Source organism: Carlito syrichta, unplaced genomic scaffold, assembly GCF_000164805.1.
Source record: "Carlito syrichta isolate Samal-C Ts95f unplaced genomic scaffold, Tarsius_syrichta-2.0.1 Scaffold303123, whole genome shotgun sequence".
NCBI lineage: Eukaryota > Metazoa > Chordata > Mammalia > Primates > Tarsiidae > Carlito > Carlito syrichta.
Genome location: NW_007247219.1, coordinates 68490 through 82054, shown reverse-complemented (window position 1 = coordinate 82054; position 13565 = coordinate 68490). Strand labels below are relative to the sequence as shown.

The window sequence follows — 13565 nt, the reverse complement described above, 5'->3', positions numbered from 1 at the left end:
AGTAGGATTGCCTGAGCCCAGCAGGTCCAGGCTGTAGTGGCCATGAGCGTGCCACTACACTCCAACCTGGGCAACAGAGTGAGATTCCAACTCAAAAAATAAAAAAATAAAAATTAAATTTAAAAAAAAGATACAAAAAAATTATTTCCCAACTTCAACTAATTGTTTAAATTAACCCATGGCCTACTAGTCTTGATTACATCAGGTAAAAGAACACTGACAGTATTTCTTTAATTATAGCATCTCATACATCCTAGTTTACCTAGAACTGTTTGAATGTAATTATCAGCATCCTCTTTCCCTCTCAAAAGTGCCCCAACTTAAATGATAAATTTATAGTGTCAACTTAAAGACTATACAGCAGACATCAAGTTGTGGAACCAAGAGGTAGTAAGGGAACAGCCTTAGGACCACTGCTATACTTTCTAAGAACCTCCTTAAAGTCATACCCAATAAACAATCTTAGCAAAAAGCAGTAAGCTTGCTGTGCAGAACAAAGCACTCTTCTAAGCAGACCATTCCTCCTAAGCACCTCCTATATAAAAACTCTGGAGCTGATGCACACAAGTATTCTCCCATTTAAAAAATATTACAAACCCATAGAATATTCTAGCCTTAATCAAGGCTCAGGAACACACATAAGCACAAGCACATAAATAAAAAAGAAACAGCTAAGAATCTAAACCACTAACTACATCACACCACCAAATGAAAAGCCTGCATAGCCTTAGATAAAATATTTAGCTTTACTGAGCTAGTTTTTACTTCTGCAAAACTGCAACAATGTTTATCTCCTCCATTTCCACAGAGAAAACACATTAGCAAGTACAGTGAAATGCTGAGTGCTTTATATAAGCAATGCATTTCCATCCCATAGAACTTGTTAACTGATCAGGAAAGAAGCTGAGGTGACCCCTTGCATAAAAAAGCAAGAGAGGGCAGTGGGTTTTCCCGCCTCCTTTTCTTGCAGTTCTTAATTCAAATGTACTGCTGAGGGCTTATATAAAATGATGAAAGATCACTGAAACAGTAATGAAAGATCACTGAAACACTGAAATGCTGATCCACTTGATGCTAACAAACTTAGTTACAATAATCCTTAGCCAAAAGTCATGGGCTCCCAGATCTGTGGGTGAGCTTCAAGAAGTCTATAAAGCCCCCAATTGATAAATAAAATAATGTGAGTGAGTGTACACTCTCACATAACCACATCTTCCCTGGGTGAATCAATCCCCAGTATAGAAGAAAGAGCCCACGCAAAAAAAAAAAAAAAAAAAAAAAAAAAAAGACTATTTCAGTTCTTACTCAGCTACTAACTTGAATTGTTACCTAGGAAAAGTCACTTTACCTTTGTGTGCCTGGTTTCCTCATCTTTCCAAAGAGAACATTTGCCTCTACTTCAAAAGGTAGATGGGAGGATAAGACACAAAAATAATGCTGAAAGTGTTCCACAACAATTAAAAAATTCTATCTTTTTACCTCTTTTAAAATCACCATTAGATGCTGATAAAAATACTCTTTGGGGTTGGTTTCTTATCTATTTAGAAAAGAACAGCAAAAAAATAAGGGAAGCAAATAAAGGCACACAATTAAAATCCACCTTCACCCCATTCCCCAGCACCTACATTTGCTGAGCCAAAACCATGCTGAGGAGATGTAAAGATCACAAGTTCCATTTCTGCCCAGCTCAGGCTGTTCAGTGACCAGTGCTTCACACTGATAAATGCCTCCCAAATCTCAGCACAAAGTGAGAGTTCACAAGGTTAGCGCATTAATTAGCAGTACTCATTTGGATTCTGTATTCATCAAATACAACAAGCAGCTATTCAATATTTGCCTGTTTGCACTACTCTAAGATCTCTGATTCAAAGATTCAAAACCAGAGTACAAAATAAAGCCCAAGAAAATCAACTAAAATAAACCTGTCACCATGAGAATGTGCCTCAAAGTAAACCAGCAGCTTTAAATCACGGCAAAGGGTCTGCACAGGCCTACAGCAGAGATAGCATAAGTAATGAATGTGCAGGTTACAGAAGTAGGTCCCTGTTACAAAAGAAAGGAAAACTAAAGTAGTTCCCAGCAAAGAGACTACTTTTGTACTTTAACAGATTCCTATTAACTCCTTTTGCTTAGTTCCTTATTGATTTGTAATCCCCACAGGAAGAACATGATATTACACAGTACCCTTTCAGATGATTTTAAACTCAGTAAGTCTATTTCCATACTTTACATCTATTAGCCTAACTTCCTAGATCCAAAATAAGCATATTTTATAAATAATGAAATATTTGTACAAAGAAGGACAAACATATGGACTTCACAGCAACTTGGATGGATTTAGAGTCTATCATACTCAGTGATCTATCATAGAAACAAAGAACAGAGTACCACATGTTCTCAGTCATAAGCAGACCCTGAACATTTACCATAATACTATAAGAAAGGGATTGGCAGTAGTGGGATACTGCCCGGAGGGAGACAGAACAACATCAATAATGGTGCCTGATCTCAAACGAGGAAAAGTGGGAACCAAAGGAAGGCCCAAACTTTACCGGTACAATGACCACTTGTATACCTAATCCTGAATTGTGCCCTACATCTTTAAAAAAGAAAGAAATATTTGCATTAGTATACAAGACTAGATTAAAAGACTAACCACGATCCTTTATATATGACATGTCCTAGATGAAAAGTACAGATGAAACAGTGAAAATGTCACTCCATTTAAAGCAGTCCATAGGATTTCAGTTCTCAACCTTGGCTACACAGATGAATCACCTGCAGGGATTTCTAAATATTTGAATGGTTAAGCCCACTGTTAGATCTACCCAATTAAAATCTCTGGGGGTTGAATCTCCAGGTATTGTTATTTTTTCTAATGTATGGCCAAGACATAAAACTACTATCAAAGGGCATCAATTTCACAGTTTATAGAAGCTCTAGGGCAGACTCAAACCAGAAGAGGAAAAAAAACCAAAAATATTACATTCTCTTTAGATGTGGGGTCTCTCTCACTAATTTCAATTTCAACAAAGATGATCCCACTGGGAGATGAACACAAAGAAGAACAACACTCTCTCTCCAATCTCTGCCTGGGTGGTATGATATCAACCCAGCACTGAACTTGCAAGAATTGGACAAATACTCTACTGAAAGGCCCCAAATAGGTGATTACTGATTATGGGCTATCATAGTTTTTAAGACCAGTTTCAGTGGCTCTGATGAGATTCAATTAACTTCTGGAAAGGGAAATGATGTTGAGCACCTCATTTAGCACTATGACGACTCATATCCCTTAAATAAGCCTAACAATGGTGGCTTTTTTGGACAACCCTATAAGGAATCACGGGTAGGCATTCAAGAATATTTCTAAGAGTTACTCTTTCAAATCTCTGAAGAATGTCAATATCCCCAAACAGCAAGGAGATAAATTTCATTCAGAGGCTAGATGACTTAAGCCAAAACATTTCTCTAAGAAGCAGCCTTACTTATTCTTCTATCCTAACTTTATTTCACCATCAGCTGTTCACACCTTCAAACAGCAAAAAGATACAAAGGGCGTTTTATACACTCACCTAAACCACACTGAGGGTGTCTCGTAAGAAGCAATTCTACTCTGACCCTCAATAAGGCCTGGGCTTTTTTCTAGTCATCCCCTGATCTAACAAAGAAAGGCAGGCAGCAAAAACTTCACTTTCTTAAGCAAGACTTCCCTGATTAAAACCATAAGGCTGAATTCCCTCAGGAAGGAGAATGGAATTTTCTTGCTGCAGATTATTGCAAGGACTCAAAAAATCTGTGCTAAGTGGCAGAAAATAAAGAGACAAGGCCAGCATTGAGAATTATGAGGAATCAAGAAAACCAGGTCAAAAAATTATTAAATAGCCTCGGGAAGAAAAAACAAAAGCAATCATGACTGTGCTTGAGTGACTGTTTTCTCCTACGATATCCACAATTTTAATAACATGATTATAATACCTTTAGAATTAAGGAATATATTTAACTTATATCTCTAAAAGTAAATTTATTGCTGAAATGAGCCATAATACCTTCCAAAATAAGTAATTTCAGAAAAAGCTCTTTATCATAGCATCCTTTGATAAAACACACACATCATCTGAGTTATAAACAGCAGATACCAACCTGGTTATCCCGCGCTGGGAATCCATGATAACCCGGAGTCAGAGGCTCGTTCTAAAAGAAAGAGAAGAAAAAATAATAATAATAATCAAACTGTAAGAGGAAAGAAAATGTTAAGAGTATCAAAATAATCCAAACTGACCAAATATAGATTCCTGTCCTGGTTCCTAAATGTTCCATTGCTGTATTCCACTCTACCTCACTACAGTTAAGCCTCTACAATGGCAAAAACAAAACACAAACAAACAAAAAGCAGTATTTGCTTAAGAACACTATTCAAGCAGGGCTCCGGTGGCTCAGCCTATAATCCCGTGCCTTTGGGAGGCTGAGGTGAGTGGATTGCCTGAGCCCGCGGGTTTGACACCCGCCTGGGTAACTTGGCAAGACCTCATCTCTACAATAAATCAAAAAAATGAGCTGAGCGTGGTAGCACGTGCCTGTAGTTCCAGCTACTTGGAAGGCTGAGGCGAAAGGATCGCCGGAGCCCAGCAGGTCGAGGTGGCGGTGGCCGGGAGCGGCCACTGCACTCCAGTCTGGGGCCACAGAGTGAGACTCCAACTAAAAAAAAAAAAGAACACTATTCACAAACACTATCTTCCTCTTTGTGCAGCAAAATCGGTTTCCTTCCCAGCATATTTTAAACAGGGTGCTATTGAGAGTAGGTGCAGAATAATTCTTAACTTCATATTGTGGGACTTTGGCATCCACAGCCTAAATTCACTTAAGCCAGTAAATACAAAATACTGGGAAAACTGAAAACTTCCACATTACAAATATCTGTTGTCTGGAAAGGAGACAAGTATCACCCCTGTTGAGATCTGTCTCTTGACCCAGAAAAGTTTTAGCCTCTCCTATCAATCTGTTTTCCCTCTATTCTTTTAAATCTAGATGAAATTCTATCTCTGTTCAAGGTAGAATATCCCATATCATATGGACTCAAGTGACTTTTAACTTAAGCTCACTGCAAAGACCCTGCACCTTGTTCATCATGAGGTTTCCCCCAAGATCCAGCATAGTGTCTAAAACATGGCAGACACCCAAAAGACTGTGTAAATAAATAAGTGGAGTTAAATAACTAGCAATTATATAGAATACAGCCACCAGTTCAATGACAGACAATCCAAGTTCTTCTTTTCTATTTCTAATTCTCTATTTTGGACATTTTCATATTTATAAATTAGTCTCCCCAAAAAAAGTGCACCAGGCTTTAAAAAAAATTTTTGAGTGCCAAAACAAACTGGAGAAAGAATAAAAAAGTTGAAAGACTCACACTTCCTAATTCCAGAGCTTACTACAAAGCAACAATAACCAAGAGAGTGTAATACTAGCATAAGGAATCAGGCAAGAGAAAGAAATAAAGGATATTCAACTAGGAAAAGAAATCAAACTATCTCTGTATGCCAGCGATATGATCTTATACCTAGAGAATCCTAAAAACTTCTCCAAAGACTCCTAGACGTGACACATGAACTCCGTAAAGTTTCAGAATACAAAATCAACACACACACAGATCTGTAGCACTACTATACACCAAAAGCAACCAAGCTGAGAATCAAATCAAGAACTAAATTCCATTTACAACAAGAGCCAAAAAGCTAAAATAGCTAGGAATATATTTATCCAAGGAGGTGAAATATTTCTGCTAGGAAAACTATACAACACTGATGAAAGAAACTGTAGAGGGCACAAACAAATGGAGAAACATCCCATGCTCATGGATTAGAAGAATCAACATTGTTAAAATGACCATATTACTCAAAGTGATCTACAGATTCAACATAATCCTTATCATACTACCGACATCATTTTTCACAGAATTAGAAAAAAACTAATCCTAAGATTAAAATGGAACCAAAAAAGAGTCAGAATAGCCAAAGCAATCCTAAACAGAAAGAACAAAGCTGGAAGCATTAAACTATCTGACTTTAAATCATACTACAATGTTGTAGTATCCAAAACAGTATGGTACTGGTACAAGAGCAGACACATGAACCAATGGAACAGAATAGAGAATCTGGAAATAAACCCCAATACCCACAATCAACTGACCTTTGAAAAAGCAGACAAAAACATACACTTGGGAAAGGACACCCTATTCAACAAATGGCACTAGGAAAACTGAACAGCTAAACGTAGAAAAAGGAAACTTGATCCCTATCTCTTCCCATGTAAAAAATTAACACAAGATAGATTAAAGACTTATATGTCAGACCAGAAACCATAAAAGTTCTAGAAGGAAACCTAGGAAAATCTCTTCTGGACATTGACTTACACAAAGAATTTATGGATAAAACCCCAAAAGCAAATGCAAATACATACATACATACATACATACATACATACATACATACATACATACATACATAAGGGGACCTTAAACTAAAAAGCTTCTGTAACAACAAAAGAAATAATCAACAAAGCAAATAGCAAACCTACAAAAAAAGCAGAAACAAAAAAATCTACAGAATGGGAAAAGATGTTTGCAAACTATACATCTGACAAAAGACTAATATCCAGACTCTACAAATGTCCAACATCACTAATTATCAGGGAAATGCAAATCAAAACCACAATGAGACACCAGTTTACACCGATCAGAACTGCCATTATTTAAAAAAAATAGATGCTGGCATGGATGTGGAGAGAAAGGGTAACTCTTACATTGTTTATGGGAGTGTAAATTAGTACAACCTCTATGGAAATCGGTGTGGATACTTCCCAAAGAAGTAGATCTACCATTTGATCCTGCAATTCCACTACTAGGTATCTACTCTAAGGAACAGAGGCCATTGTATAAAAAAAGCACCTGCGCCCGCATGTTCATTTCAGCACAATTCACAATTGCAAAGATGTGGAATCAACCTAAATGCCCATCAACTGATCAGTAGATAAGGAATATGCAGTATATATACACTATGGAATACTATTCAGCTATCAAAACAATTAAATAATGTCTTTTGTAGCAACTTGGATGGAAGTGGAGAACATCATCCTAAGTAACTCAGGAACAGAATATCAAACAGCACATGTTCTCATTTATAACTGAGAGCTAAACTAAGGATCTGCAAAGGCATAGAGAATGATATGATGGACAATGGAGACTCAGAAGTGGGTAAGAGAAGGGGTGTAGGGGTGAAAAATCACCTATTGGGTACAATGTGCACAAGTGGGGATGGTGGGTACAATTAAAGTCCAGACTTCTTTGCCACTGTACAATGCAACCATGTAGCCAAAAACTACTTGTACTCCCTACAGCTATCAAAATAAAGGAAAAAAATTTAATGAGGAAAAAATATACTAGCATAAAGACAGGGATACAACTGAGTCCAGAAGTAATAGGAAAAAAATAGTATTTGTAACAAATGTACTGAGACAACTAGATATCCAGTAAAAGAATGATGTTGCAACCCTACTTCATACCATATAAACAAAATTAATTCAAAACAGATCACATTGAAAACTATAAAACTCTTAAAAAAGAAAACACGGATTAAATCTTCATAACTTCTGGATAGGCAATAGTATCTTCAATATGACACCATAAGCACAAGTGACAATGGAAAAGAGGTAAGTTAGACTTCACCAAAATTAAAAACTTTTGTGTTTCAAATGACACCATCAAGTAAAGACTACCCACAGAAGGGGAGAAAATATTTGTAAATCATGTTTAATAAGAAATGTGCATCCAGAATATATTTAAAAAACTATTACAACTCAACAACAAAAAAATAAATAACCCAAAATAAAAATGGGCAAAGGATTTAACAGACAGTTCTCCAAAAAAAATGTGCAAATGGCCAATAAGTGCATGAAAAATCCTCAATATCAAAAGTCATTATTCAAATCAAAAACACATTAAGAATCCACAAGAATGGCTATAATAAAAACGTCAGACAAAAACTAGTACTGGCAAGGATGTGGAGAAATTGGAATTCTTATATATGGTGTTAGGAATGCAAAATGGTAAAGCTGCTTTGCAAACAGTTGGGGAATCCTTCAAAATGTTAAATGCCATATGACCCAACAGTCCCACACCTAGGTTTATAACTAAGAAAACCGAAAGCATGTGTCCACACAAAAAGTTGTATATGAATACTCACAGCAGCATTACTTCATAATAACCAAAGAGTAAAAATAACCCTCAAGTCCATCAATGGATAAACAAAGTATGATACATCCAAAATTGAACATCATACAGCAATTTTTAAAAATGAAGTATGGCTACAAGGATAAATCTTTAAAACATCATGCTAAGTGAAAAAAGACACAAAAGGCTACAAGTTACTATTCCATTTGTACGAAATGTGCAAAATAGGCAAATCCATGGAGACAGAAAATAGATTAGTGGTTCCAGGTGATGTGGAGAGAAATGGGCAGTGACTGCTAACAATTAGGTTTATTTTGGGGATGATGAAAATGTTCTAGAATTAGACACCTGTGATGGATACACAGCTCTGTGATTATACTAAAAAGCACTGAAACCCTAAAAGCCCTTCAAAAAGGTGAGATGTATGGTCTGCGAATTATATCCCATTACATTTGTTACTTCAAAAGTAACAAAAGGCAGTGAGTGGCTCAGGCCTGTAATCCCAGCACTTTGGGAGGTAGGGTGTGGGGGGTGGAGCACTTGAAGTCAGGCGTTTGAGACCAGCTTGGGCAACACTGTGAGATTCATCTCTTAAAAAAAAATGTAAATAAATGCATAGAAAAAATCTAGGAGGATATACAACAAACTTCTAACAGTGGTTACTACTAGGAAGAAGAATAAGATCTGTGGAAGCTTGAAGGGGCGTTTTTAAAAAAAATCTAAATTGTTTGAATTTCACATTTTAAAAAATTAAAATTCATGCATTACTTATGTTCATAATGTTTTATAACTTACAAATCCAACTTCATATAATCTAACGTAGTCCTCACAATGCACAAAATGGGTTTTATAAACTTCATTTTATAGATGACAAAACTGAATTCAGAAAGCTTCCAAAGATTTGCTCAAAACCAAATAGTTCATGATAGGGGCTGAGACACTTTCAGACGTAGGTCTTAATTCTATACCCAATACCTCTACTACTTCATGACAACTGGAAGAAACGTTTCCACATTTCTCTGGTCTGGACAGGTATAACTATGGATGTCTAACAATCTGCTGGTCTGAGTTTTGAATCAGTGTAAAAATAATAACTAGCATTTAAAGCAGAAATGAAATTACAAGGAAAGCTAATGGAACAGATGAGATAGAAACCAGATGTGTTAAAGTCCAAAAAAGAAAAGTTGTTCGTAGCTGCATGCCTACAAGGAGGTGTTATTAGCCTAGTAAGATTGAAAGACTTAGAAACTGACCCTGCCCCAACACAGAGACTGCTAAAAAATAAAAAGAAATATATCAGAAATAAAATACTACCCACAAGAATCTTTATTAACTACAGAAGTCAGCAATTAACCTGTTTAGAAGCACATGGCTAGTTGACATGTGAAAGTACAATAGAAGGATCCTTAAGTAACTGTCAAATAGAACAACCGCTGTGATCATGTGTGTGCGGTGGACACAAAGAAGTGATACACACCAAGAAAATAACTCTTGACTTTTTAATTCTCCACTGACTGCTTAAAGCGCCCATATGAGATCGGGTATGGTGGCTCACACCTGTAAACCCAGCACTTTGGGAGGCTAAGAAGGGAGGACTGCTTGAGCCCAGAAATTCAAGACCAGACTGGGCAACACAGTGAGACCTTGTCTCTACAAAAAATTAAATTAAAAAAAAAAAATGAGCCGGGCTCGGTGGCTCAGCCTGTAATCCCGTGCCTTTGGGAGGCTGAGGTGAGTGGATTGCCTGAGCCCGCGGGTTCAAGACTCGCCTGGGCAGCGAGACCTCATCTCTACAATAAATCAAAAAATTAGCTGGGCATGGTAGTGCGGGCTTGTAATTCTGGCTACTTGGAAGGCTGAGGCGGAAGGATTGCTGGAGCCCAGCAGGTCAAGGCTGCGGTGGCCGGGAGCGGCCACTGCACTCCAGTCTGGGCGACAGAGTGAGACTCCAACTCAAAAAAAAAGAGCCAGGCATAGTGGCATGTGCCTGTAGTCTCACCTACTTGGGAGGCTGAGGCAGGAAAATCACCTGAACCCAAGGAGTTCAAGGCTATGGTGAGCCGTGATTGTGCCACTGCACCTGACCCTGGGTGACCAAGTGAGACCTCAACTCAAAAAATAAAAACATAAAGAGAAGTTTTCATATGCACATGTTTGAATACTCCATTTAAGCAGAAGAATCCTTCATTTATTCAGTAAGAGTAGATTGAACAATTGCTTTCTGACAAGCACACGTGCTGGTATCCTTGCCCTTGAGGAGTTCAGAGTCATAATAATTACAATAATGCAACTGATACCAAAACTAAAGTCTATAAAAAAGAAGAGAAGATCTTTTTAAAAGGTGTGTGTAGGCTTGAGGGGGTGGGTAATAACCTCTGACCTCCTGTTAGGACAAAACCTCCAGCAAGTACTATGATCTTTCTGCATACTGCAGTCATTCTTTCTGCATGTTGAAAAAAAAATGATTTTTACAGTCATTTTTGTAAATGCTTTCTGGAAGTTATTGATAACTTCTGAATAATTAGCCAATATACTTTCCCAGAATACTGGCAAAATTAATAAAAAGGTGGTAAAAATATTGGTAAATTACCCAGAACACTGCATATGAGAGGAGAAAAAAACACTATTTTATTAAGCATTTTATTTTATTTATTTATTTTTGAGTTGGAGTCTCACTCTGTCACCCAGGCTGGAGTGCAGTGGCATGTTCATGGCCACCACAGCCCTGACCTGCTGGGCTCAGGCAATCCTTCCGCCTCAGCCTTTCCAGTAGTTGGAATTACAGGCGTGCGTCACCACAACCAGCTCTTTTTTTTTTTTTTATTTATTGTAGAGACAAGGTTTCACCATGTTGCTCAGGCTGGTCTGGAAACCCATGGACTCAGGCAATCCTCTTGCCTCGGCCTCCCAAAGTGCTGGGATTACAGGCGTAAGCCACCACACCCAGTCTCTTAAACATTTAAAAAACACAGTTGAGAGGTGCTACGAGGATTTAACAATACAGAAGATCAAAAAGAATTACAGTTGTGACGTACTATACTACCCATAAATCCTAAGCAATGATCAATAAACACTAACCAAAATGAAGGTGCCTGAGAAGCCTAAGAAAGACACCACACTGCCCATTTCCCCTCGCTTCACCTGCTTAATAGATCATGTGTTGAATATCCAGAGTTTTATTACAAAAGTATTTCTTACTGGCTTCTATCACTAATGAGGGTTGGCTAGGAGCAGAATGCAGAAAACTGGTAATGCACAATGAAGTTAAATAAGCAATTAAAAAAATAAATCCAAAACCCATACTGTTGCCTTTCTTTTATGTCTAATATAATCAAATCTGTTACACAGAATGGAAAGGGAAGAATACTGAAAATGGAACAAAATTAATTTCCGCCACTCTGCAATTTGGGGAAAGTAAAAGGAAGCAAAGGAAGCAAAGAAATGAAGCTGTAGTCTACAAACACAACTTGGACAATGGTACAAGCTCAGATTTTTTTCTTTGAGTTGGGGTCTCACTCTGCCGCCCAGGCTGGAGTACGGTAGAACGAAAACAGCTCGCCACTCCCTTGATCTCCTGGTCTCACTCTGTTGCCCAGGCTGGAGGGCACTGGCACGAAAACAGTTTGCCGCTCCCTCGATCTCCTGGGTTCAGGCAATCTTTCTGCCTTTGCCTCCCGAGTACCCAGGAATACAGGTGTGCACCACCACACCTGGCTAATATATATACATTTTTTTGTGGTAGAGATGAGGTCTCACTATGGTACCTAGGCTGATCTCGAGCTCCTGAACTCCAGCCATTCTCCCACCTCAGTCCCACAAAGTGCTGGGATTACAAACGTGAGCTACTACACTGGCCTCAGATTTTTCATTAACTTACTCCCCAGCTGAAAATGAATTTCATATCACCTTCCAGCATTTAACAACAACAGAAGATTTAGACTACACTGACTGAAAAAAAAAAAAAAGGAAATCAATATATTTCACTACCTTATTTGCAGCAAGTTAACTGTTTTTCAGGTATTAAGCCTATTTTCGAATTGGCACATGGAAAGAAATACCATAGGCAACAGGAGATGCATTACTAATCCTAGCAACAAATACCTCTGGCTCAAGAAGAGAGACTGCTAAACAACCAGAGGGCATCATTCTGCTTCCAAATCATGTAAGGTTCAAAGTAGCTAGAGATAAGATGAAGTCTAATAAGGGATATGAATTTGATAATATCTAACAACACGGTCGCAACATAAGGTCCAACTGTTAACTGGTAAATTAAGCTTTCATGTTACAATAAAACAACCCACACCATCTTCCCATCAAGACAATCAGTGATGGTTCTCTGTTATACTCACCACTCACTCCTCATTTACCCTTTTCTTTTTTAATTAAACATGCCCTGGTGGGAGGTGGGATTAACAGTAGTCAATATCTGTCTGGGGATGGGGAGACACCCCTTATCAACAAGGGTGCCTGAACAATGCATATTTGTATACCTAACCCTTAACTGTACCCCACAATTTTAAAATAAAAAATATGATCAAAAAATAATAAAATAAAATAATAAATAAATAAATATGCCCTGGTTCAAACAATATGTCTCATGGCAAAAATCTGACACAGAGACCTCCTGGTCCTTGAAGTTCATCTTTGGAACACACTAAAATTTCCTTTTTTTCAATAGTGGTCGCAGGTGTCTAAGAAACAACCAATCAAACCTCTTTTCTTTACAGATCAGGAAGCTGAGACTGACAGAAATGTCTTGTCCACAGTCATTCAACCAGGCAGACATAAAAGAGAACCTAGAATTCAGAACTCTCAAATCATATAAACTATTCATCTCAGACTCTGCTAATTGTAGATATATGTAACTCCTTTCGTGATGCAATGGAAAGGCTGAACTGAACTTCAGGAGTCAAAGAGACATAGATTCAAATTCTGGCTGTATCACTTTCTAACTATGTGACTCTAGTCAAATTAATCTCTCTGAGCCCAAATTTTCTCAGCTGTGTAATAGATTATAAATATATCGCGTAAAGGTGATATTAAATGAGATAATCAAGTGAAGCTTATCTGGCACAGTATTTAAAATACAGAAGAAGCTCAAAAAAGAATTCCTTTCCAGTCCCCATGTCTATCAGTTGCAAATGACTTGAGGGAAAATATATAGTCTGTGGGACCAAATCTCACAAAGAAGTGCACTTCCAAAGAAAAATCAACCTTTAATTTTTTTTTTCACTCTAATATCAGCTCTTTAAAAATATATAGCAAAGCCAGGCTCGGTGGTTCAGCCTGTAATCCTGCGCTTTGGGAGGCTGAGGTGAGTGGATTGCCTGAGCCCACG

General features: G+C 37.8%; 1 protein-coding gene across 4 annotated transcripts in view; it reads right to left on the bottom strand.

Moving 5' to 3' along the window:
* The window catches only part of RBFOX2 (RNA binding protein, fox-1 homolog 2), a 221432-nt gene that overhangs the window by 192347 nt on the left and 15520 nt on the right, over positions 1 to 13565 (bottom strand). For all 4 annotated transcript variants that reach the window (XM_021712199.1, XM_021712197.1, XM_021712198.1 and 1 more), the window contains exon 2: positions 4144 to 4194. In XM_021712199.1, the coding sequence (XP_021567874.1) occupies positions 4144 to 4194 (51 nt within the window). The remainder of the gene's footprint in view (positions 1 to 4143; positions 4195 to 13565) is intronic.